Genomic DNA, 25,351 nt, shown 5'->3' with positions numbered 1-25,351 from the left:
AGATAAAAACACCAGTGAGAGGATGGTAATTAATTTAATACGACAAATTACTTCCACACTAATTAACCTGTAATTAATGTTGTTAAACATTTCTGTGTTGACAGAGGTTTCCCTGCTGTTAAACAACATTTTGACTGTGTAAAACTAAGACGTTCTCTGACTGCAGGGAGAACGTGATGTTGACTTTCCAGCACTGAAAAGCCTTTTTGTCCAACATCTTGGCCACCCATTTTACTGCAGGCAGTCCTGAGCAGTAGGGTAATATGGCCAATATGCAAATGCATAAATATACAGTGACAGACATTAAGAAAATTAGGTAAAATAGCGATAAATGTAGATCATTTCATTTAAGTGTGTTAAATATGAAATATTTCCAGCTGTCCTTTTTGTTTTCGAGCATGACACGTCAAAATAATAAACACTACTGGTTTCTACCTCTGAACCTTCGTCATCTACATACAGATTGTTCTTCCGTCATTTTTAATGAGTTAGAAAATGCGCTTTGATGAGGCTCATTGGTCAAAAGGGGCCTTTTGAAAATAACCACCTTTCAGCAGGTAGTAAATATAAACCCACAGTTTTGTGTCTAAAAAAACGTTTTTCATTCATCTGATGTAATATTCTAATATCTAAGCTCTATATTTTCTTTAGCTGAAGCAGAAAACCATCGTAATTTCCAGAAATAAGGGTTTGACAACATCAGACTCTTAGAAATGAATCTATGCAGTGTGTTTCACTCTATTGAGTTGCTGAAATTCATGAACGTTTCATTGATAGTAATCGACCGAATGGCCAGCATTTTCAGTCAAGTGTTTCATTTGATATTCATGCTATTTATTTTCATTCAAAGTCATGGAGGTAGTTCTCAGACATGAATGTATCAGCTATGTATGTTTGGCTAACTTTCAATTAACCAATTTCAGGACCAGGAGGAGAAGCCAGAAGAGAATTACCAGGATATATAGTCTCTCCAGCTACTTTTGCGTTTATCTATTGGTCTTTTCCTGGTGGAATAACCTTGGAAAACCTCCAAAGAGATGTACCTCCAAAGAAATGTACACAAGAGGCATCCAAATGAGATGCGTGCACCTGGGGATATGGAGCCTGTTGAGTTGTCGCATCTGTTCAGTGTAGAATGTGGAGGGACACATCAGGATGGTTTTCACAGGGAAAAAATAAAAAAATAAAGTGAAAAACAGGAGGTGGGAGTGATTTCTTACCATTGAGGGATCATGCTCCTCAGCCTCCCTGGAAAAGCTTGTTCTCGGGTGTTGGAAAAGAGGCTCTGACTGATTGTTGAGCCTTGGACTCGAGAGGATCAGTGTGCCTTTCATCCCGGTCGTTAAACTGGACTAGATCGAAGGGGTCGTGGGAGTTTTGTTGTCAAGTCATCATATGTTTTGTCCTTCAAGGTATTTTATTGGGGTTGCTGCTGGAATTTATTGTTCCTGAGTTTAGGTACCACATCAGGCACAAAGCCAAGCTTATTCCAAGTGTCACTGATCTTACTTCCCCGATATTAAGGTGAAGCTCTGGATAGGCTGGTTTGGGAACTTATTTTCTAATGTTTTTAGATGCAACCCTAATTCAACACAGCTGAATCAAATAAATAGGTCCTTACCAGGCTTATGCCAAACTTGATGGCATGCTGCGGATGAAATTCAGTCACTTGATCCAGCTGTAGTGCAGACGCCAACACTGTGAGACAGGTTTGCAAAGTTTGAGTCGAAATGTGGAGTCTTTCATTTCAGAGGTTTGTTGAGGACAAAGCTGTAGGTGGCTTTGGTTTTGTACCGTCTGTTTCTGCAGTTAAGAGAAAAAAAGTTTTTAAAGGATAAAGCCATACTGGGATTAAGCTGCATCAGCTGCTGTTATTTTTTTTCTCCAATGTTCAATCTTTAGATGATTTAATCAAACATATGTTAGCTTTATTTACAGGATGTTACAAAATGTTGAAGTTGCAGACCTTAGTTAAATTTTAAAGAATATCATTTCTTCTTCAGTGATCTGTTTTTGCTGTCCTTAATAACCACTTTAATAAGTCGTAAAATGCTCCGATCTAGTCCAAAGTAACGTCTTCAAAGTAACCACTTTAATAAGTGGTTATTAAAACGCATTTCACGTCAGACCAATAAAAACATTTTAATACAGCGTTTAATACAAAGCATCTTTATTTACCTGCTTAAATGTTGTTATTTTTAGAGGATACATTAAATCTAACAAACAAGCCTCGTCGGAGTGCGTATTGTAATTTATTGAATATGCATTGCTACCAGACTGAACAACGTGTTTAACATCACTGGATACCTGCTCAGTGTTTCTGTGGCAGACTGTCAGACAAACTACCTGCAAGATGTCAGAGCAGAGAAGTCACAGCCTTCACCCTGTGCTCTCAATGAGTTTCTATCCAGAAGTTGACTTCCTGAGATTTTTATAGTCAGCACCAGCAAATCTCATATGAAGAAGTTTAAGGCATTGCCACCCAGCCTCATGTTATGAACATGAAAAACTACATGTTCATAACAATCAAAAAAGTGTAAAAGAAAAAAAAATTCAAATTCTTTGGTGCTCAGCCATTTTACGTCTTCAAAGTGTCGCCCTGCTGTCGCGCAGCTCTTTCAGGTTTTAGTGTCTTATTCTCAGTCAGATGATCTTTGCAGGAGAACGATGTTTCCTGTGTGTCCACCTTTCAGCAGAGTGATGGAGAAAATTATTCACAGTAGAAAGACCTCAAAACTTTAGTGTCTTATGCTAGATTGTTAATGAATCCGAAACAATCGACAATCTGTAGAACAACATTTCAAAACTGGAATCAAGCATGTGAGGAATGAATGCGCGTTAAAGCATCTTCAAAAAGTCACAATCGCTGACGCAGCTTCATCTTTACAGCGATGACCGAGGTGCTTATTTGATCTGCGAGCTGGGTAAAATATCCTCGTCTCTTTATCTGATTCTACCCACGATAAGGCTGAACAGAAACCATCCGAGCGACTGAACCTCGTCTGACCCGGTGGGAGATGCGGGGCAGCTGGAGAACGAATCATCGCCACGTGAACCACATCCGCTGTCTCTTTCTACGTTCTGTCGCTGTTTACTTCCACAGCATGTGTCCCCCATCTTACTCGGGCCAGAAAAGGCCGAGCTGGCGAACGACGACAGATCCAGGAGACGGCCCAGGCAGGAGTTGTTTTGTTTGAGGAAAAGAGGCTTAGCAGCTGTCAGCGACGAGACAAACAGACGGAGGGGGAATCCTCACGCTAATACAGTCTTACATCAGTTACCAGCAACACAAATCTTTATGAGCGAATAAATTATTTCCTGGACAAATACGGGAAACAAGTCTCTTAGCGAGTTTAAACAAAGAATTGCATGTTTAGAATAGATAATCTGGACTCAAGAGGGGCATTTTTTTCCTGTCCAATTCGGCAGACATGGAGAACAGTACAGCTTTGATGAAGGGAAACTCAAGTTTTAGTTTCTGTAATTAGAGAGCAATGAACGAAAATCCGCTCCTGGGAATTTGAAGAAATGCAAAGAAATAACAGGAATAGAGAACGCGTTGTAGATACCCATCGCCTCCGGCTAGCAACAAGCCAGCCTTCATGATTTTTCCCATTCCTCTTGCCATTCTCCTCTTCCTCCACTCAAATTAGATTTTTTTTTTCCTGTCACAGGAGGATTTAGGAACATGTAAGAGTGGGAGTGTGGACATATATGTGTGTGTGGAGCTGGGGGCTTGATGGACAGATGGATGTAAGTCCCGCGGTTGGGCATTCAAAGTATCACATTCTTCTATTTTCAGCTGACTCCTTATTGCTCCCAGTTGTTGCATTAAATAAAGTGGGGCCTAGAAAAAGGAAAGGTCGGGGTGTTGCTTCCTGAATTCCCGACACTTTGTTCCCTGGAAACTCTTCATTTGCAAGAAACGTCACAGTAGCTAAATCAGCCGTTAGCACACAAGGAGCATGAAGCAGTTTTGAGACCAAAGATTGACGTATAGACAGTCTGGTTTTAGCAGATTATCTTTACAGAAGTGGTGTCTAGAAATTGTGTTGTTCAGTTTGGATCTGTTTACCCAAAACATTTTTTTTCCCCTCTGGTTTTCTTGGATTTTCTCACACAAATAAAAAGTCAAAGAGGGTGGGTGGGTCTGCCTGCGGGCCCCCCTTTGTCAGACCTTGAACTGCATGATTCTGTACCCCTTATAAATAAAGAGGAGCTATATGTGGAGTCTGAGATACAGAGCCTCAGGCCAACTAATAAACACACACACACACACACACACACACACACATCTACATTACAGTTCAGACGGAGTTCATTGTGTGCTCTACATTGCCATCCTGTTCCCAAGGAGCTGTTGGTGTGCTAACCAGAGAGCGCTGGAGAAAGTTACGTTCCAGATGCAGTTTTCCATCGTAACTTTCTCATTTTTGAGGTTTGAGTTTTCGTCACCAATTCTCAACCATAAAACAACATTTAAAATGTTGTTTTCTAACTTTCCTGACATTAATTAGATACATAAGGAGTAAGGGGCAACATCTTCTTGCCTCATGTTAGTTTGGAGGCAGCCGGTATAAAAGATAGTTGTTAGTACTTTAGGAACAATGACAGACTTTACAGAGTTGAAATTTTTAACTTTCTTCAGGATCTAATATTAGCTATTGCGGTCGGTGTGTACCCTGAAGTAACTCGTTCCGTCTCTGCCTAAATGAACCGCTAACTTGTCTTGAATATTGTTTCCTTTGAACAGCTTCTTGTGTCTTTAACTATGCTGATGTACTGATACTAAAAGCAGATTGTTTTGATTAGTTTAGGTATTGCTTAGAAGTGACGGGCCCCTGATTGGGGAAAAAAAATCATGTTTTTGATTTGTCAAATGGCCGATCTTTGATCAAGTGCGATCAGGCTCAAAATGACCCAGTTCTGGTCACTAGCTGATTTCTTGGTTTATCTCTTAATTGTTTTTTACCACGTGTGACAGTAGTCCTTCTGGTCCCCAACAAGTGACTGTTGTTAATGGCAGTATTAGAAGTTTGGTCCCAGTAGTTTTCAACAATACCAAATTTTTATTAAAAAGGGGTCTTGATCTATACATTTATTTTTAATTTAGACCAATCTCTAATCTCTTGCTCCTTTCTTAAAAGGAGAAAGAAAACAAGCATAACAAAACAAAACTAACAGCTAAAGTGTTGTTAGTTTTACATGATAGAAGTTTTTGTAAATTTGTGTCGTCTACAGCATCTTTTGACTGTGAGGTTCCTCAGGGTTCTGCACTAGGAACCCTTTTTTTTCTCTCCTTAATGATATAGGGTTCCATTGGAGGGAACTTGGTATTTAATTTACTTACAGTGACACTGGCATCCTACTTGAAGCTTCGCATTAATAGTTAAATATGTTAAATATTCTTATTGATAAAAACTGAAACTGAGAACTTTACACTCAAAAAACATTCAAATATAAACTACGGTTTGGTAAACCTTCACTCCAAAATAGATGTCTTTGCAGTCACATTGCAGCATAAGTCTGTGCGATACGTGCAGCCTGGATGCAGTATTCAGTAGGATATCATGTTTCAGATGTCTTGCATTCACACCCTGCATGTCTATCGTATATTTGGCCAGATGAATGAGCTCAAACCGGCCTCCGTGCACATGCCTGATGTGTATTTTGAGTGAGTGAAATAATAAACCTCACACACAGTAGTGCACACATTGTGTAGAGTCATAGGAACGTTTGCTAATCTTAGTATTTTGAATGCAGTTTGGAGCAATATCGTCCGTTACTGTGCGTATCGCCTTGACGTTGTGCAGCTGCAGGTCTGCTTGTTAAAACATGAAACCTTATTCTGCTCTGAAACTATGGGGCTGTTTTAAAGTTCCTTCTTTAATTTGGACTCCATCTGATCATATCTAGTGCAAACTGTAAAATGCTTAAACTTGAACTGGGACTTTTTCATGCTGGGAGGAGATTTATTAAAACCCATAACTTAAACATTTATTCAATTTGAGCACATAACAGGATCATTACCCTGCTGTTTCTGGCATTAGGACCACCTTAGACGGGGTCCCGCTTGAAAACTGCAGTACTCGGAGAAGAAGAAATCTTGCATGAATGATTATGCTGATTAAAAAGTAGTTTGTTATATGTTCAACTTTTGCTTGTGGAAGCAAAAAGCAGTGATTCTAAAAAATGTCTTCTTAATGTCTCCTTCTATTACATCCTCACATCTGCTTAAAATCAGGCAAAGTTTTACTATTCAGTTGTAAACTCTATACATACTTAAAATAATCAGGAGCTAGGAAGAGAGAGAAAGCAGAAATAAGGACTTTCCCTGGCTTCTTATTGTTATAAATCCTTCTCTGGCTCACGCATTGCCATATTAAAGACAAATGAACAGCAAAACTAACAGAAAGGTCGATAAGTCTTTATTTCAGCATTTAACGTTCTGCTCTGGAGCAGGAATCTGAACTATGTCTGCAATTACTGTATTCCAGCAAGACTGTTTTCCCCATTAATCCCTCGAACTGATCCAGCTCTCCATCAGTTTGTCATCACCCACCTTCTTTCGGCCTCAAATCTGCCACTCAGGACTAATCACACTCCCACATTTCAGTCAACCTGACGCCTGCTCCTTCAGAAGTTGGCAAAAAAAATCTTGTTGGCATGCGGACTGCTGCTGTCGAAGTCTCAAAAAAATAAGGTGGAGCGAGGGTGGTGCCTGATGACCCACGTATTGTAACACCCATACCTGCACTTTAAATGCAAAGCACGAACAAGGATAATGAACGAATACACACCTTATTCAAAATCCTGCATCTTTAAACATAATCCCCTCTTCTCCTTATGCTTTTGAAATAGGTTTTTAAGTCACTGCATTTAATTTCTCTTTATTTGTACTTTAAATCTCCTCCAAACTACACAGAGACATCGTTGTGAAAATAAACCAAATTATTAATTGTGGAGCTCATTAATATAAACAATCACCTGTGTGAGTTAGTAGGATTGAATCTGTTTCCAACCATCTGTTTCACTTACTGCCACTTTTTTAATCACCAAGAAAAAGTTTTCTTGAAACTGAAACATTCAAACATGCTTGAGAATTTTAACAAAATCCCTAATTCGGAAAGTGTGGATTGGGAAATGGAGCCAATCGTCATCTTGAGTTTACTTTAGCTGTTGCTCTGCCACTTCCGTAATCCTTTGGCTCCGAAACTATTTATAGGATGTTGATGTTGCGTAAAGGAAGGAAAGAAGGATTAAAGTGGGAGACGTGGAGGAGAATGAGCGAGCTCTTTGATATAGCTGGCAGAGTCAGGAAATGATTAGGCTGCTACAATAACGCCAATAATGACAATAGAGAAAACATGTCTGCAGCCACAAGCACTTAGTGTCAGGAACTCTGTATGGTTCCCATTTCATTACGAACGCACGGGAACATGGAAGTTTTCAAGTGTTTCAGAGTCGTTTCAGTCCATAGAGAAGCAAACTGAACATTTATTCCTCTCGCTTCTTGGGCTCACATAAGTGCTTTATATTAAAGACCGCTTTAAAGGACCCCTAATAACTGCAGTGCTATAGAGGAGAAGCAAATGTGACTACATGCAGCTTGCATTACATTACTTTTTTTTTAATCCAGATTAAAAAAATTGAACTATATTAAAATATTAGTAATTTATTTATTTAATATTCTCTTTTTTCCCCCTTAAATGACTGTGTTGCTTTTTAATTTATTTGTAAAGTGTTTAGAATCCAACTATGACTTACAATTGTTACAAAAATACACTAAGAGGCTTTTAAAGCAATTCATCAATATTATCTTTAGCTTTCAGGAAGCGACTGTGTTTTAATCTTTGAAAGCAGATTTCTTAAAGTAACTTGACACACAGATTTGCTCAGCTAATGATGTTCTGCCAGTCAGGGTAATGCTGTTAGCGTCACTGCTGTGCCTCATTGTCCTCATGTTTGCTTTGCTAATTAGAGAAAACATAACGTTCAGTCTATTCCTCACCTGTTTGCTCTGTTTTCTGCATGTTTTTAGCTGCTCGTCTCTTTACTGGTCACTTGAATTGGCCTCAGTTCTCACAAAACTATCTCTCAGTGAAAAAAGGAAAGAAAAAAACCATCTCTGTAAAGTAACAGCATATAAATTGATGCACATCAGCATCTGTACAGCAGTGATTCATGTTCCTGCTTCAGCATGGGGATCTTGCAGCAGATGGACATTGGCTCAGGGGCAAATAATTTATTTCCACGTCCCTCAGCAGCACTCCTGCTATATATCACTGCGTTCCTTCTCTATCGGCTGCAGAGAAATCTTTTTACCAGGAAGGCAAAGTTTCGAGTTGCATCCACAATAGCGTTAGACGGGAGCAACGGGGGCTCGGAGTTGATGTGTGAGACTTGTGAAATGAAACCAACTGTATGTTGTAAAATCAGCACTTTATTTTTTAAAGCTCTTTTCATTATTTTGGGAATAAAAAGTCATAAAATCCCCAATTTGCGTTGCCCTCTGTCTCTTGACGTGCTGATTTAGGAGACTTGTTCCTCTCTGTGTCTCTGCAGGGCCTCCAGGAAAACGCGGACGCATCGGAAGAAGAGGGGAACCTGGTAAGCAAAACCTGTCACCCATTTCATTTCGTTCTCTTCCTCGCTTTCTCTTTCGTCACTCACTTCTTCTTTTCCCAGTAAACTTCTGTCCTTTTTCCGGGTGAGCAGACGGGCTCTAGCTGAGGGCTGGTAAAGGCAGTGATCCATGACTCAGGTCACAGGATGGTGGGCTGCTTGTTCTCCTCGTTGCGACCTATCATGAGCCAGCGTTGCGTTAATTTCCACCATGTGGCTGCGGTAACTTTGCCCAGATGTCGGTCGATGTCGCTGAGCGGTAGCAGCTGCAGCCGATCGACCCTAATGAGTCTCCATCGCCAGCGTCGCTACTCGACGTTATCGTTTTGTTTCTGTCCAAACCACTGAATGCTCATTATGGAACCGAGGCAGAGACTCTTGCCAGACGAAAGGTCACCGTGACAGATGTTCTGCAAGTTTGACTCATCTTGATTTTCAGATGTTTCTCAGGAAGTGGAGGCTCCAAAAACAGAATTAGATCATGATATCTCGTACTGCAGGAGTCAGTGGGAAGGACGCCAGTTTACCGATGAATCATTATTGTGGATGAGTAATAGACGAGAGCTATCCTTGTGAATACGATGGTTAAGTAATACAGATCCTTCTGTCAACGCGCATCGAGGCAAGACTGCAGTATTGTGCGAATATTTTCAACCAACAGTCAACTATTTTCTTCATATTCTACCTCCAATTCGAGGTAGAAGAGCTGAAAGTTTTCTTGTGATCGTTCAGAGAAGTCGAGTTCTTCAGACTTCTTAAAGGGACGACTTGATTTAAAGGCCAGTGTTTCAGCCTGCGGCCTACATTAGGTTCATTATACAACTTCAATGTGCACTTGAACAGAAGAAGTATAAAACAGGAGAAAAAAATCAAAAAAACAAAAAATCAGAACAGCTATTCACAAACTTTCACATAGATGGAGTGGCCAATGTGCATTTAAAGGAGCAAAAGAGGCTCTAATGTACATATTCAGTTTTATCCTGTTAATAAATGTTTAAAATTGTGTTCACCATTTCATATTTAAAAAAAACATTCGTCACTGATATTCAACTTATGGTTTATCGTTACTTGATTTTTGTGTCTGTTTTGCTTTTGCCTTGATATTCTGATAAGCTTTAGATATAAACTACAACTAATATATTATTTTATATCATAATACGTATTGAAATGGTCTAACTTAGAGTCTATTTATGCTCCGGTCCAAACTTAAGACTTCCCCGTTATCTACTCATTTTTGCACTCCCTCTATGTGGAAGTTTGTGACTTTTTTGTTAGGATTTTTCTTGTTTTACGCCTTAGTCTGGCGACTGGGTTCTGAAAAATGTTTTTTTTTTTTAAATCCACCATAAAGAAAATTACAACAAAGTTAAGTAATAAAAATGTGATGCATGTAAAATCAGACCAATCTGTTTGAGGAAACAAGTTGAATGCAAATCTTCCAAGTTAAATTAAACATATGAAAACCCAAGCAAACCGAAAACAATCAGGCCCTGAAGGATAAGCTTAGGTAGAAAACCAAAGTCCAAATTTTCAGCACTTCAATCCATGCATCCAGGCAGAAGATGGGGGGGCAAATCATATTCTTTGTCAAAGCAATACTGGCTTGTAGTTTTAAGACTAGAAGTTGCACAGCATAGCAAACAAAAAAAATAATTGAATGAAAATTAACAAAAAAGCAGCCAGACTCCAAAGAAAACCTTTAAAAAAAACTCAAAAGCCAGGGGCGCTTTAACCGATTCCATGAAATTTAAAAGAAATGAAGGATGACCCAAGAGTTTTGCACTGTATCAAAATATGCACAAGTCGTTGTTTTCAATCACATAATGCATTCGCCTTGTTTCCCTCCTTAAACGTAAACACACAAAACCTTGGTAGTGTTCCCAAAAACAGCTGGACATGGTTATTTTTGGAAATGCCTTCTAAAACAAGATTTCAATTTGTCATGGATTTTTTTTTTTTTTTGCATTGCAGCTGAAGGTTTTGGAGTAGCAGTGAGCATTTGCAGCAGGATTAACGTTTCTCTGAGAATGATCCGGGCCAGCGTTCTGTTTGTTGAAACTGCTGGCATGAAAACTGCAGAACATCATCAGACCTTTCCAAAACTTTAATTTACTGTTTATTGTTCAGATTATATCTTAATCATCTTAGTTTATTACTAAATCAGATGTTTGCCATCTGCTTGGTGTTTTGCAGGGGGATTTAGTACATTTAGTCAAAAAGCGGTCTGTTTCTGCAGAAGCTCTGTGTGGTTCTGTTTAGGTTCTGTCTTGGTATTTTTGGAGGGGGTTTTTTACCGCTACATTTTGTTTGCAGCTTAAGTGTGTGGGCTGCTCCTTTGGAGAGACTGTTGCACCATGCTCTGTCTCAATGACAGGAAAGCCTCTGTTTTACAAGACCAGAATGTTTTCCTGTCAGAAACTAAAAAGGAAAACAAACGAGAGTGCAGAAAAGAGACAGAAAATTCAATCGTGAAAAACGGGAAAGAGTTCAGACGGATTCGTTGAGCATCTTAAATCTGAGCTCGTCATCTGGTGTCCTGCCTTCAGCTCTCCCTGATCCCCTTTGCTCTTGTTTTACAAACTCTCCTCTCTTCCTCTTGTTCTTTTCCTTTCTCTTTATTCTGCACACACAAACACACCTGCCTCACGTTTAGAGCACAAAGCTGCTCTAACTGTGTGTGGCTCTTTAACCAGAGTGTGTTTGCCTTGCTGTCTGACACACGGTGCCTTGCAAAAGTTTTTATGCCTCTTGAAATTTTCAACAATCTGTCACAGTGTTGATCCCAAACTTGAATTTACCTTATAGGCTCTTTATGTAATTGATTAACACAACGTGTTCCTTAAATATAAAGTGGAATAAAAATCTTTTTTTTTTTTGGTTTGCTTTGTTTTACAAATATAAAGCTGAATTTCATCTCCATTTTAAGCCCCTTTAATTTCATACCTCTAACGCAAAGTTTAGTGAACATTAGTCATCAAACAGGGTGCCTCAACTTTCAGGTTCTCATTAATTAAAGATTTCTTCTCATAGCTCGATTATGTGCTACTTTGACTTATGTAACACTATTGAAATAAAGTACATTAAAAAAATGACAACATTTGAAGAAGTTTAAAAGGGGTCGAAACTTTTGCATTGCTGGCTGTTGTCTCCAACACATCTTTATTTACCCTTTTATCTTTAATTTTCCACATCTTCCAAAGTTTACCTATTCTGGTATCTTTAATTTGTATTGAAAAAACCTCAGATATTACACTTGTCTTCCTGCTCTCAACGCTATGTTGATTTTCATTGTTGGCCTGACGCTTATGAGCTCTGAATTTTGTTCATACACTGTGACTGTTTCACCAATCAAATAAATCAGCATCCTCATGAGTAGAAAATCAAGTCCAGATACTTCAGAAAACACATTTCAAACAGAATACCTTAATTGGCATAATAATACATTCACATTGTGGAGGTTTATGTGGTCCAACAGGGCCCTCAGCCTCTGCCTTTTCTTAGATTTAATTATGATCGCTGAGAAAAAAAGGGGGAATTCTTTGATCGTTGCCGTTGCTTTCAGTTAAACAAACCATGGAAAACAGAAGGTATGTGTTTTTTTTTTTTTGCTGCCAATGCTCAACATCAGAGAGTCTCAATCACAAGTGAAAGGCTACCCTGTAGGAATGTCAAAGACATCCAGTTTGCTCTCCTAAAAGAGAAGCATGGTTTTCCTGACCTCTTCACTCAACGCTTGTCCTCCATCCTCACGCTCCCACATCTTCCTGAGAAACGAAGCCCTGACATGACTTCATGTTCCTAATCTAAAACACAGCTCATGTCCAAGTCTGTTTATCGTAACGGCTTCGCCACAAACTGCGCTGGCAGCGGCTCTAATGAGCTTCTCCTCTGCCATGTTCGGGGGGTTAATTACGGTCATTATCCAACCGACCACATGGCATGGACAGGATTTCTGTTGTGGGTGCTCCACGGAGGAAGTGATTGGTGTACAAAGCGGAGGTTGCTCTCTCACTCACACATGCTGTGCTTCATCTGTCAGAAAACATGTAACGCACAGGCTTTCTAATCCCTTCTCCCTCATTTCTCTTCTCTGTTGCAGGGCCTCCTGTAAGTATGCTTTCATCTCGTCCAGGTAGTATTGAATTCATTTTGGAGGTTTTGACCTTAGCCGCGCACACACATCACACGTGTCATTCCCGGCCGCACTGCCGGACAAACTGCAAGTCAAACCAAATACGAGCTCTTCTCCCACAGCAATAAAACTTGAATGTAAAGACCACCTACAGAAGTGTGTGAGATCTCCAGGTGGTGTGTGTTGACGACGGTTATAACCAACAACGGCATCGCAACTGCTGCCGGCACAGCCTTCGCCTCTGCACTGGTGGACACGTCGTGATCTGACCGGGAACAATTTTTTAACGTTTTCTCCTTTGTTTTTATGCTCACATGTGGCACTGATCAGATGTGCAGAAGCGATTATTGGCTTTGAAAACCACCATGACGTTTTCTGGAAACATGGAAACAGAACAAACTGGCCTGGTAGAAGTTACTCGAGTCCTGGGAGCAGTTCGATCGGAAGAGAACTGTCTGCGCAATTGGTTTTGCACTAAATGTCCGTGAAATAACGCAGATTTCTACCGAACGTGCACAAAAGTATTGATTCTATAAATTTGCCTGAAGGTGTAAAATATTAACAGCCTGTCAGCGCGCAGTAAAGTGTTAATGCAGGCACAATGAAATAGCCACAAACATTCAGTAAAAGCAAATTTAAGAAAAAGATAAAGGATAAAAAAAAATGCTCATGCTTCTTTAAGTTTTCCATATTTAATCACATTACAGCCATAAAGTTTGCTGTATTTTGTTCTAATGTGACTGACCAACACAGTGTATCACATGTTTGTAAATGAAAGCAAATGCATTTCTTGTTACAAATACAACTATGAGTTTGCAGATGTGCCATAATCTTTCCATTTTGACCAAACAAGCAACATAACTGACTCTAGAAATGCAAAACACCTTTTTTTATTATTGTTATTATTATAACTGTGTTTTTATTATAACTGTACGTTTTTCCTTCAATGTTTCAAATAAGTCCTTTGTGCTTTTCTGTCATGAAGACCCCCACAAAAGTAAAGTTTCAGTGTGAAAACTCCCATGCTGACATGGTGATCTGATGTAAATGCAATGTGTTGTGTTCAGCTGCTGGTTTCTGTTCAGATTTGTCTCATTGCTTCTTGCTTTGATGTCTAACCTCACCAGGGCAAAGTTGGACGGGATGGATACCCGGTAATTTTTATTTTATTTCTTTCAGTCTGTCACTCTTCAATGCAGTCTCTGCTCAGATATCTTGGGATTCTTTCTTTTCCTTCCCTTTTTTTTTGAGCTTTTACATCTGTAAACTTGATGATCTTTCTTTTTGAACATTTTAAAAGTTGTTTAAAATGTATTATGTGTATCCTGCCCCATTTCTAAGAAGTGCGTAAAATCAAGACATTTCCATTCACACGTAGGCAAACTCAGACGTCTTAGAACAAAATTATATATCTATTGAATATATGATTTTGATATGAATGAGATATCTATAAACATAAACCAAACAGGTGATATCGTGGTTCTCAAATGAGACAGCCCTTCTGATTTGCCCTGTAAAATAAAAATCCAGTTTTGTTGTTATCCAGAGAAATAGCGGCCTCTAGTGGTGAGTTCTGATAAAGTGTAGCAACTCATCCATCGTCTGTTGATCGTTTGCGGTTTGCCCATCATCAAATTCTCATCTCAGTCCTCCTCCTGGGGCACAGATCCGTGTGTGCTGCCTGCCTCCTGTGAGTGTTTTAGGTCGTCATGGTGACCGGGAGCAGTCACCTGTTGCTGTGCTCCGCGGGGCCCAGTTGGTTCTGGCGCGGCGCTGCTCTCTGTCTGTCTCCCACCGGGAATTTCTGGGGCCTGGTCCTGGGGGCAGATTCCCATGCAGTCCGTCTGGCACTGCGCAGCTCTGCTGATGGGAAATGCTCGCTGCTAATTGCACACAGGTGGACAGAGTGTACAAATAAATGTGTGCACATTTGTTTTCCCTCTTCTTGTGACTCTGATCCTCTGTGCCACTGTCTTCTTTGGAAATGCTTACCGTGTAACGATGTTTGGATGGGAATTGTGTACTGGAAGGTGATTATTCTGGATAAGCTGTCCCAATTTTGGACACAGAATACAATCAGTCTGTTTGCGGCATATCTGCAGATAGATGGAAATCACGTTGCAACTGGAAGAGGTTTGTTTGATGCCTTTATAGGGCATCTTCCCGTTGAGTGAATGAGAAATTACAGCAGATTAATCTTTCTGACAGTTTCCATAGACAGAATACCATTTTGTTTCGTAGTAGAGATGTTTGAATTTCCATCAATGCAGCTTAAAAGTGACCGTATCTTCCTACTGTGGGGGCTGTTTGCACATCTATCTTTGTGTGCATATGTGGATGAACTTCCTCCAACCTTATAAAAGTAAAATCTTTATCTTTTTGATTGTTTAATCAGATGGACGGATTGCATTCTTCCATCATGCATGTTGTGGCTTTCTGAGTTATTAAATTACATGCAAATAATTTTAAAATATAGCCTGTTGCCAGCTATATGCTACTAGAAACAATGTAAAATTAGACTTATTCTGGCATTCTGTAGAACATAAATGTTAAAATACAATGTTTTTCTTAATAAAAAGCATCTAAGATCACATATTAGCTAAAATTTTTTTTTTAAGAAACTTGAACTTTATGCTTTTTCCAAAGCAAACGCATAAAGAAGTTGCTAGTTTAATATCAGGGGAAAAAATCTCCACAATAGTTATGTTTATGGTGAAATCCCTTATGTGTCAGATTGCAAACAGTGAGATCAGTATTTCTGCATTCGATCTACACTTCATTTAAAGATCTGGACATGTATCTGTTACAAACTGCTAATGTCACCATATCTTGGAGCATTTTTTGATCCACGATACAAATTAAGCCATTTACCACTCCCCAAGGGTGTCTCTCATTAACCGATTTCATGTTTGAAAGGAGCGAACGCACTGAAGTGGCTGCAGCTGCAGCAGGTTTGTGTGGTTAGACCTCCGATTGGACATGTTGTGCAGGCTTTAATTATTAAATATTCATAGGAATAAATTTGACTAAATGGCATCAAATGAGACCACTGTAAAAATAATTACAAGTTATTTCTCTCAACCGGAGCCAGCTCTCCTTTGCCATCTTCTCATCTGCTCAGCTCTGAGTAAGCAGCTGGTTCTTCTAGAGCGCTTCATCAAGTCCAAGGCACTTCGCTCTACAATCAGTCATTTACCCATTCATACACTAATGGTGGCAACTGTAACCTGGGACAGACTGACTTAAGCAAGACGGTCGCACAATTATCTCCACTTGGCTCTCTGACCAACACTGACTGAGGCAAACAAAGCGGGGGTTAAAACATCAACCTGCTGGTTTAGTACGAACAACCTACATCCCCTGATTAAAGTTTAAGTTGAAGAAATTAACTTTAAGTTTGTTGACGTTGCAAAACTCTGAGGTTTGGAGTGACTCTGCATAAGCCATAAAGTGGAGACATTAGTTGTGGTTTCATCTGGAAATCCAGGAGATCGAGCTCCCGGTTTCATATTTTAAAAATAATGTTGAAAATCCCTGTTTGCTTCTGACAAAGTAAATTCTGATTTACGGATGGCACAACCTCCATGTTTAAAGATGAGCAATGTCTCACCTTGACACATAATCCACATACATTGAGTAAAAAACACACAGGCTACGGCCCCATTGTGAGATTTAACTGAATTTCCGGTACAATAAGGTTTATTTCTATTCAAATCTATTCTTCCAACAATATATATAAAAAAAAAAAAAAACATTTTCTCCTCATATGACATCAAATCAGACTAAACTTTTCCGTTTCTAAGACATCTGGTTTCAACTACATAGACTTATTCTGGTTTTACAGTAACTTTAAGCTGCTCCAGCTACTTCTTTACATGTGCAGTAACGTTTTCATGTCCAAAAAAGTGTTTTTACACTTCACAGGCCAACAATGAGGCTGTGTGTCCATATTTGGATGCACATAGGAGATCAAATACTTCATTCAGGTGAAACACACATATTGAGTGCATCAGCCTGATGCAGGCAGCAGTCCGCTGAATCATCAGTGATTTGATAAACAGTGTTAATGAAGTGTGGTTTGTGAGTACTTCAAGCATAACTTCTCAACAAGTGTGCGTGCGTGTGCGTGCGTGCGTGCGTGTGTGTGTGTGTGTGTGTGTGCGTGTGCGTGTGCGTGTGTGTGTGTGTGTGTGTGTGTGTGTGTGTGTGTGTGTGTGTGTGTGTGTGTGTGCGCGCGTGTGCGCGTATGTGTGTGTGTGTTGAGGTATGTTTTCTCTCCTCATGCAACCCATGTCTCTCCTTCCTCTCATAAATCACAGCCAAGGAGACTTTCTGAAAAGAGACTTCCCGCTGTCAAATAATCAAAGTAAGACACACTGACAGAGCAGCACAGAGGGATAAACACACACCCGCACACAGCTTCTGACTTTCATTCATATTGACAGAGATCAGCATACCCAGCTATAAGTGTGTTTATGTGAGAGTGCCAGTCTGAGACAGACAGCCGACCTTTTCTCTGCCGAAACCGGCTAAGGCCTCCATTGTTCCGCAGATTAAAGCCAGACGGTCACCCAACAACATGTCAGTAATTTTCTGTCCCAAACACACAGCCCTCTGGTATGCTTTCTTCTTCTCTTTGGTTCTGCTCCAGCCACTGTGTTCTTTTTTCTCTCTTTTTTTAAGTCATGTTTCGCAAATTGTACAAATGTAGAAGCACTGCAGCGTTTCCCACCGTAGCAGCAGCGTGGAGATAAATAAAACGATCAGTGGATGTTGGGAGTGGAAAAAAAAAAAAAAACACCTCGAGAGAGAGAGAAAGGAGAAAGAGAGGGATCCACTCATCAGCCTTATCAGCTTCACTTTTATGACCGAAATCAAGCTAACAGCTAATGTTCCCAACATGTTACCATGTGTGTTTCCAGCCGAGACGTCTGCGCTGATGTGCAGACAGCATGCTTTCCGAGCTGCATCCTCAACAATTACGCCCCACTGGGTAATCGCCAGTCTGCGCCGCAAAGAACACAATAAAACCAGCAGAGACACCCCACGCCCTTCTTCTCTGTGATTAGCAGATCGCACACACATACCTGCATTAATCAGCGTTTTTGCATTCACACAGAAAGAAATACGCACATGTGAGCTCCTGCAGGCCATGTTGTACCGGTAATGTTTGTGTAAATATGTGATTTTGTTCTGGCTAGGGTTGCTGTGGAGCAAGATGCCGGCAGACAATGCAATCAGAGATGCACTAAAAGAAATTGTTGTTTTATTTTTCTCCACAGCTAGTTGAGGTTTCAGTGGTTATTATCAGGGATATTCACTCACTGTTATTTTTTTTCTTTTCTTTTCTCCCAGTTTTTTCCTTTCTTTGTGCCTCTCTCCCGATCTGTATTTGGCTCTCAGAACCTTTTGTGGTGCGAGATGAAGAGGTTTTTACTAGCAGCTCCTAATTCCGACCCACAAAGCTTCACCGCACCCCCCCATATTTTTCTGTTTGCTTTCTTCCTGTTAGTTTAGCCTGATTTTATTTGAATTCCAGCTTTTCTATGCGTAGACTCTTTGTCTGCCTGCCTCGTAGGTATGTTGCAGCTTCGCAAACGTTCAACACAGATAATATATTATTTTTCCATCACAGAGGGAAAATCTTTCCTTGGCTTCTGTGGTATTCACAATGCCTTGTAAATAATTTCGTAGCGCTTCTTTCACATTCTGTCACGGCATAGAGTAGACTTTGATGCATTTAATGGACAGTGTAAAATGGACGTGAAGTGAAAGTAAAAGAAAAAAATATATATGTATGTGTGTTTCTTTATTATTATTGTTTATAATAATAAATAGATTCAGGTGGTACACCAAAAGTTACCAAAAATGAACTTTAAGGGTTTCACCCAAAGTGCTATGTGTGGAAAAAAGCTAACAACCTGAACATATCCTCACTGTGAAACAAGGTGTTGTACTTTTCTTCAACAGTAACAGGGAAGGTGATCAGAGTTGATAGGAAAATAGACACTGCCAGATACACAATAGAGTGGTTTAGATTAAACCAAATGCGTGTTTAGAATGGCTAGGGCCTAGTCAAAGTTCAGAATATTTGGCAAGTTTTGAAAAATGATGTTTGCAGATGTTCACAGTCCAGTTTGATTGGAATTGTTCTGTCTTTAAAATGAGCAGCAAGATTGTCAGGTTCTGGATTTGTATAGTTGGTGGAGCCATTTACCATAAGAAGCGCCAACGGGAGGTGTTTCTACAAAGTGCTGACTCACGTGAGCTAAAGACAAAAGGGACCGCACACTCTTCAGGTTTTCACCTGTAAAAATAATGAAAACCATCAGTCATCCACTTCATAGCTATTCACTACTTTGTGTTAGTCCGTCACAAAATAATTTCAAAGTGGATTATTGTAAATTGTAAGGCAAATTGTGAAAACGTTCCAGGGTTATTAATACTTTTGTTAGGCATTTTATATTGTTTTTTTTTCTCCCAAATTGCCTTGAACTGTCCAAATTGATTGCCATTTTTCCATAAAAGGCATTTATCAGCCGTTGCACTGTTAGTTTAGATATCGTCCCCTGAAATTGTGAGGACAGAAGAAAGTCTACGTTTCAGTCTCCATCACTACTATGGAGGTCATAGGAACCCAGCATTCATATTGGGTTTTATAATGGCGAGTAAAACTTTCACACGCACCTTCAAAAGCAAAGACACAGACTACCAGGACTTGCAAGCAATTTATGGCCGCTTGTAAGCATCCATAAATCAGTCTCTTTTTGACCGGGCTCAGACTCTGCAGCAGCAGATGACCTCACAGCATTCGTCTCATCTGCTCATCCCGACGATTATTGAAGGAGCTGCGCCACAGTAAATGCTCCCAGATGCAGGGATAGCGCCACATACGCGCGGGCGGATGTGCACCATAAGGCACACGTCCAGAGATCTGGACCCCGATAGCAGGGAAAACTCAGCGGGACGTCTGTAGCCTCATCTAATTTCTCCGATTCATGACATGGTTAACTCAGCATGCTGCTTTTAATAGTGACAAAACTACAACTTGTCATGGGCTGAAAGCAGTGAGGAGTTGTACAAATAAAAAATCATGACTTCCTTACTGTTTTGGTTGGTTTCAGCCAAAACGTTCAATGGAACATTATTGCCTCAAAAGGTTTCCACTATCCTCTTAATATATGTTTTCAGATGTTTGAAAATGTAATCTTTTTTGCAGCCACAACATCAAACATGGTGCGTAAACGCTTCATATGTAGCCTCCATCTTTCTGCATCAACTGCTCGTCCATCAAGTGATGACAATGCTGAGTTTTCCCCAGCAGGACCTGAGGCCAGATGGCCCACAGAAGAGGCAAAACAGCGAAAGGCCAGACAGGCCGAGTGTTAATGGCAGCTTTTAGTCTGCAAAGCCACCAGGACTGCGAAGGGGTCCACCGACCCGCCACTCAGGGGACCATGTGAAAACTGTTAGCTTAACACGGAGTACGGTCGTTAAGGAGGAAGTCAACATTAGCCTTTACCACATACATCACATTTAAGTGTTTTTGGAAAGTTTGATTCCAGAGCCAAGTGTTCCTTTATGTTTAAGTAAGGACTTGAAGGTCTCCGCATTTGAACTGAGGGTTGTTCTGAGGAGGAGGTTCAACGACTGCTCGGCTGTGTTTTATTGATGTAAACAAAGTCTGCAGAGCCAACTGCTGCTTCAGCACTTCGGCTTCAGGAAGGTCTCACTAAACCGCCTTTTAGGTTTATCTCATCGCCACAAACCCACACAGCAGATGGGGGGGATTACTGCATACATCCAACATGCCATCGGATTTGATTTTGAAATTTCCAAAAGCGGTGCACGCACACAAACTGGGGCAGGATATGCATCAATATTGTTTCATTCTTTCCTTCCAAACTCTTTCTGCAAACTACAAATCCTCTTTTTACTGTTCTCTCTTTATTTATTTATTTTTTGCAAATGATGTTCATTGTTGCTCTAAGGACAAAAATAATTTCCATTGTCTAGATAAGAACAGAAGACTCAAACATTATGAGAAAGTAATCGGTAACAGCTGGCTGCAGGGTATTTTTAAGATGGCCTGTCTGGTCTGAGGATTTAAAGCAAATAGTGTCTTTTCAGTATAATAATGACATTCTTCATCCACAGAAGACTCATTTGATGTCTTTGAAGCTGGTCATTAGAAGAAACATTTATCCCTTGCTCTCTTGCTGAGAGTTGGATGAAAAGATTTCAATCTCACGTCTGCCTATTAAAGATAAAGGCATGAAAAATCGTGCCTTACCAGACTAGTGCTAGCAGTGCTATCTAGAAATAACAAAATATTAGCCTTAAGGTAGCTAAAGGCTAAAGGCTATCTTCTTCTAACTCCTTGCTAATTTTGGAATTTATTCCATATTTATTTATTCTACTTCATGCATATATTTTTATATTGAATCTGATTTGCAGATCCTTTTGTTAAATGATTGTCATTGTGACTGAAATGAACATATTAATATTGTATGTGGCAGTGGTTGAATGTGCATTTATTTATTTATTTGGCTTCTTTTATTTTTGGAAACCCATTTTCCACTTGTATAGAATGCAAAATGCAGACATGGACATTCCTCTCTAATCTGTTATATTTAAGCAACAACTGGGTTTAAAAAGAGATTCTAGCTAAAAGAACAGCCTCAGATTTTTCCAAAGTAACCGTTTTGTAACTCAGACAGAAAAGGTTCATTAGACGTAAATGTTCTTTACAAAAAAGTATCACAGTGACGTTCCCAACACTTCTAGATTTATTTTTCTTTTATTCAACATGATCTTTTATTCCCTCCAACAGGGGCCTCTCGGCTTGGATGGCAAACCAGTAAGTACTCTGGTACACAAATTTTTGCAATGTCTTTTCTAAGGATTCAATTTTAAACTAAAATTCTTGTTTGTTTTTTCATTTTAGGGTTTACCAGGTCTCAAAGGAAGTCAGGTACGTCCTCACGCATCTGTTTAGCTCTTTAATTACATCCATCAGTTAACATAAAGACGTTCCTACGTACAGACTTTGTTAACTGGGACTCAAGATGGGTACTTTGCCTGGGAGACAGGTGGGTTTTGTGTAGCGCATCAATCATTTTTACTGTTCCTATTAAAAAAGAAAACATGGTAGCTATTTTCATCGCTGTTCCACATCTTAAGTCGTCCCAGAGCTCGCAGTCATGGGGGAGTCATGGATCAAGTGAAGCTAATTCAGAAATCCCCTCTGCCCTCCCATTCATCAACCTTTCCGTGAAACGCCGCGCGCTCCGAGGCACACCCAGGTGTGGCGTGTAAACGGGCAAAGCATAGCGAATGGGTTACACACCGGTGGGAAAGAAGGAGCCAGAATGGTGTTTACAGCCTCAAACAGAGGCTCTTTAAAAAGTCATTACGATGTCCTCTGCTCCTCCTCTGGCTGACCTCCGCGAGCGCCCTGCCAGTCCTTTTATCTTATTTATTTATTTATTCCCTGGCATTCTTTAAGTAACATTTAAATGATATTTGCAGCAACTGTTTCGCAAAGGAAACATCTTTCGTTTGCATGCAACTAGAACGGATCATTCCCTGACATCCGAAAGCCCAATTGGAGACTTTTAAATAGTTTCCAAGCATTACTAAACTCCTGCTTCCTGTTAAAACAGACTTAAAGTTCAGTCTGTCGTTTAATAGGACTCTCCTCCATCACCAATGGTTTGTCGTAAAACCACAGCGGGAGAGGTGTGGACCTCCTAGCCGGGGTCGCTTCTGAATTCACGGAGTGCAAGGCTAAAAGCAAGAGGAGGCAGGAAGAAAAGCTCGAGTATAATATGACTGATTTGTTAGCAGAAAGTTCCAGTACGACAAAACTCTTAAGAGGAGATCGTTATCTGTCAAGTTAATTTTTGTAAAATAACACAACTTTCCTCCTGCTTTCACCTCGACCTAAAGTACCGAGGCACTGTTGGAGAAAGGCAGCGAGCTGCTGCCTCTCCACTCTGCCCACTTTGTCAAAGTTGTGCTCCATAAAACAATAGGAGCTCCTGTCCAAACAAAATATTTGGCTCAAAGAAAAACGAAGACGGGTAAAATTTAAAGCCCCGTCTGAAGGTGGAAAAAAAAAAAGTTACAGTCAAAAGACTCAACAAAGCAGCCAGAGGGGACATAGTGCTAAGTCCAACATAAGGTTAGTCAAACAATGGATGGAAGAAGTTTAGAAAGACAAACTATGATCTGAACTGTGGTGTCACTTTTAGGTCCCAGGGGTCAAAACAAAGCGCTGCAATACCCTCACGTCCTTTGGACCTTTTCACATTTTGCCCCACACACTTTAATGTTGAGATTTTATGTTATGAAACAAAACAAAATGGAGCAAAATGTCTTGAAACACTTCAGATATAACATTGATTTCTTATTCTCTAAATATCTCTCTCTATATTTTTTCTATTTCTTTCATATTTTTCAGTGATTATTGAATGAAGTCATGCATAATTGTGATCAAGAAAGGGTTTCAGAAGTCTTTACTAATAAAAAAAAAATCAGCCAAATGCATTTGGCTTGCATTTTTATGTTCAGGTCGTCTGAATCGGTACTTTGTGGAACTGCCTGTTGCTGCGATGACAGCGTCAGCTCCTTTGTAGTATGTTTCTACCAGCTTTGTACATCTGGAGGCTGAAATTCCTGCCCCATTATTCACTGAAAAATCGCTCTTGCTCTGTCAGAATGGATACAGTGCGTCTGTGAACATCAGTTTTCAGGTCTCGCCACATCAGAGCCATCCCTCTACTCCTGACCTGTCCGCTGTGTTCCTGGGCCTTTTTGTTGCATTTGGTTTAGTAATCTGCTCTATAAACCTCTGATCTTGTGGAGCAACGGTGGCTCAAGGTTTGTCCTGTAACGGGCTGGTAGCCAGTTCAGTCCCCCGCTACGTTTGTTCCAGTTGTCGTGTCCTTGGACCAGCAGTGTCGCCTGCTGCTGGTGGTCGGCGTGCCCGATGGCGCTGATTGAATGGCAAACCTTGCTTCTGTTAGCTTGCGCCCCGGGGCAGCTGTGGCTACAATGTATCGCACTGCGATCAGCGTGTGATTGAATGGATGAGTGACTGATTGTTGCGTAAAGAGTTTTGGAGTCCTCTGATTTGAAAAAGCTCTACAAAAAACGTGACTCATTTAACATCCAAGTCCGTCGCAAAGCAGCTGGATTTATGGGGACCTACAGCTGGACTCTATTGCTCTTAATTCTTTTTAGTAACGCAGTGTCTTCTGAAGACAATTGGTTCCACTGGATGCTTATGCTCCACTTTGTCTTGGCCTATCACATAAAATCCCAATGTGATAGGCATTGGGATTTTAGGCATGGGGTGGCAACATGACAAAATCTGAAGAGGTCCAAGGAGTACGACTACGTTTGGAGGGCCTGTCGAGGTTGGCTGATTTCCATCTTCTTGTTCTTCTGTCACCGCGGCGCTTTTCCGTTTGTGGTGCCACCACATGTGGCGTCCTTGTGCCACTTGTGCACAGTGGACAGACGGGGACAGAAAGGCGGCCAGCAAACTAATCTCATCTGTTTGCCCACCGTTTATAAATGTTATGTCAAAACGTCCAACACAAAGCAGGACTGTGTATCTTTATCTGATATACAGCCTAGGAACACTAAAGCTTCATGTTTTCTGTTAGTGTTTGGGGACATTCAACCCCAAAGACACAATAAAACCCACAGAGCCCAACACAAAAATCCATGGACTCCCCGCGCGACAACATCTTCAAAGTTCCCATCTGTCAAAAAGACTGATGTAGGAACAAAAGGAACATCTTTGCTTTTCAGCTTCATCTCTCACCACATTTTTTAACTCCTACATAAATACTTGAAAGATGTTTTTTTTTTTTTACTTCAAACAAGAAATTACATTCATCAGAAAGCAGGTCGGGATTAAGCGATCTCCGTGACACGCATAATTAAGCGGTGTCGCCGTGTTGCCTTATTGCTTGATTTAATACCCTCTGCCTACGCCACGTAGAAGACGCAATGCTCTACGGTGTGTCACTGATTTATTTTTGCCAACTGTCTCTGATTATCTCTCTTATCTCTCCTGCAGGGCCTGCCCGGACCCAAGGGAGAGAAGGTATGCTCCAACTAGAGTTCCAGCTGTGCTTAGCTGGGCACTAACATTATTTTGTTTGTAAAGCCACAGAGATGCATGTAGCCTCTTGATTGCTCTGGAGACTTTCAAGTTTTTGGCGTTCACTGACCAAATGAGGAAAAAGATAACATGTACTTCACCGAGAAGGTTTGCAGACCTTCCGTGAAGCTCGGTGATAGCCAGATGTTTTCCCGCTCTCCTTCCAGCTGAAGACGTTGGAAGTTTCTAGCGGTTTGAGGTTGGCATGTGCTTATCGATGCCCGCGCTGAAGCGGTTTTCTTTTGCCCTCGAGTGGCAGGCGGAGCTGCAGATAAGCAGAACAGGATCAATCGGGGCCGGACTCATCCACGTGTGTTCTCTCCAGCAGACAGATGATGTGAATGAATGTTTTTTTTTAAAAAAAGAAAAGCGCTTTCCTTTGTGTTGTCGCAACAGTAGCTCAATAATAAGAGCGC

At 40.5% G+C, this 25,351-nt stretch overlaps 1 protein-coding gene across 1 annotated transcript in view; it reads left to right on the top strand.

Annotated features, from left to right (window-relative positions):
- The window catches only part of LOC103471248 (uncharacterized), a 146,361-nt gene that overhangs the window by 97,603 nt on the left and 23,407 nt on the right, over positions 1-25,351 (top strand). The window contains exons 3-8 of the mRNA XM_008420111.3: positions 8,566-8,610; positions 12,725-12,732; positions 13,885-13,911; positions 21,591-21,617; positions 21,705-21,731; positions 24,852-24,878. Coding sequence (XP_008418333.1) covers positions 8,566-8,610; positions 12,725-12,732; positions 13,885-13,911; positions 21,591-21,617; positions 21,705-21,731; positions 24,852-24,878 — 161 coding nt within the window. The remainder of the gene's footprint in view (positions 1-8,565; positions 8,611-12,724; positions 12,733-13,884; positions 13,912-21,590; positions 21,618-21,704; positions 21,732-24,851; positions 24,879-25,351) is intronic.

Source organism: Poecilia reticulata, chromosome 10 (genome assembly GCF_904066995.2).
Source record: "Poecilia reticulata chromosome 10, P_reticulata-male-v2, whole genome shotgun sequence".
Taxonomy (NCBI): Eukaryota; Metazoa; Chordata; class Actinopteri; order Cyprinodontiformes; family Poeciliidae; genus Poecilia; species Poecilia reticulata.
Note: the sequence above shows the minus strand (reverse complement) of the source record. Positions and strands in the feature narration are given on the sequence as shown.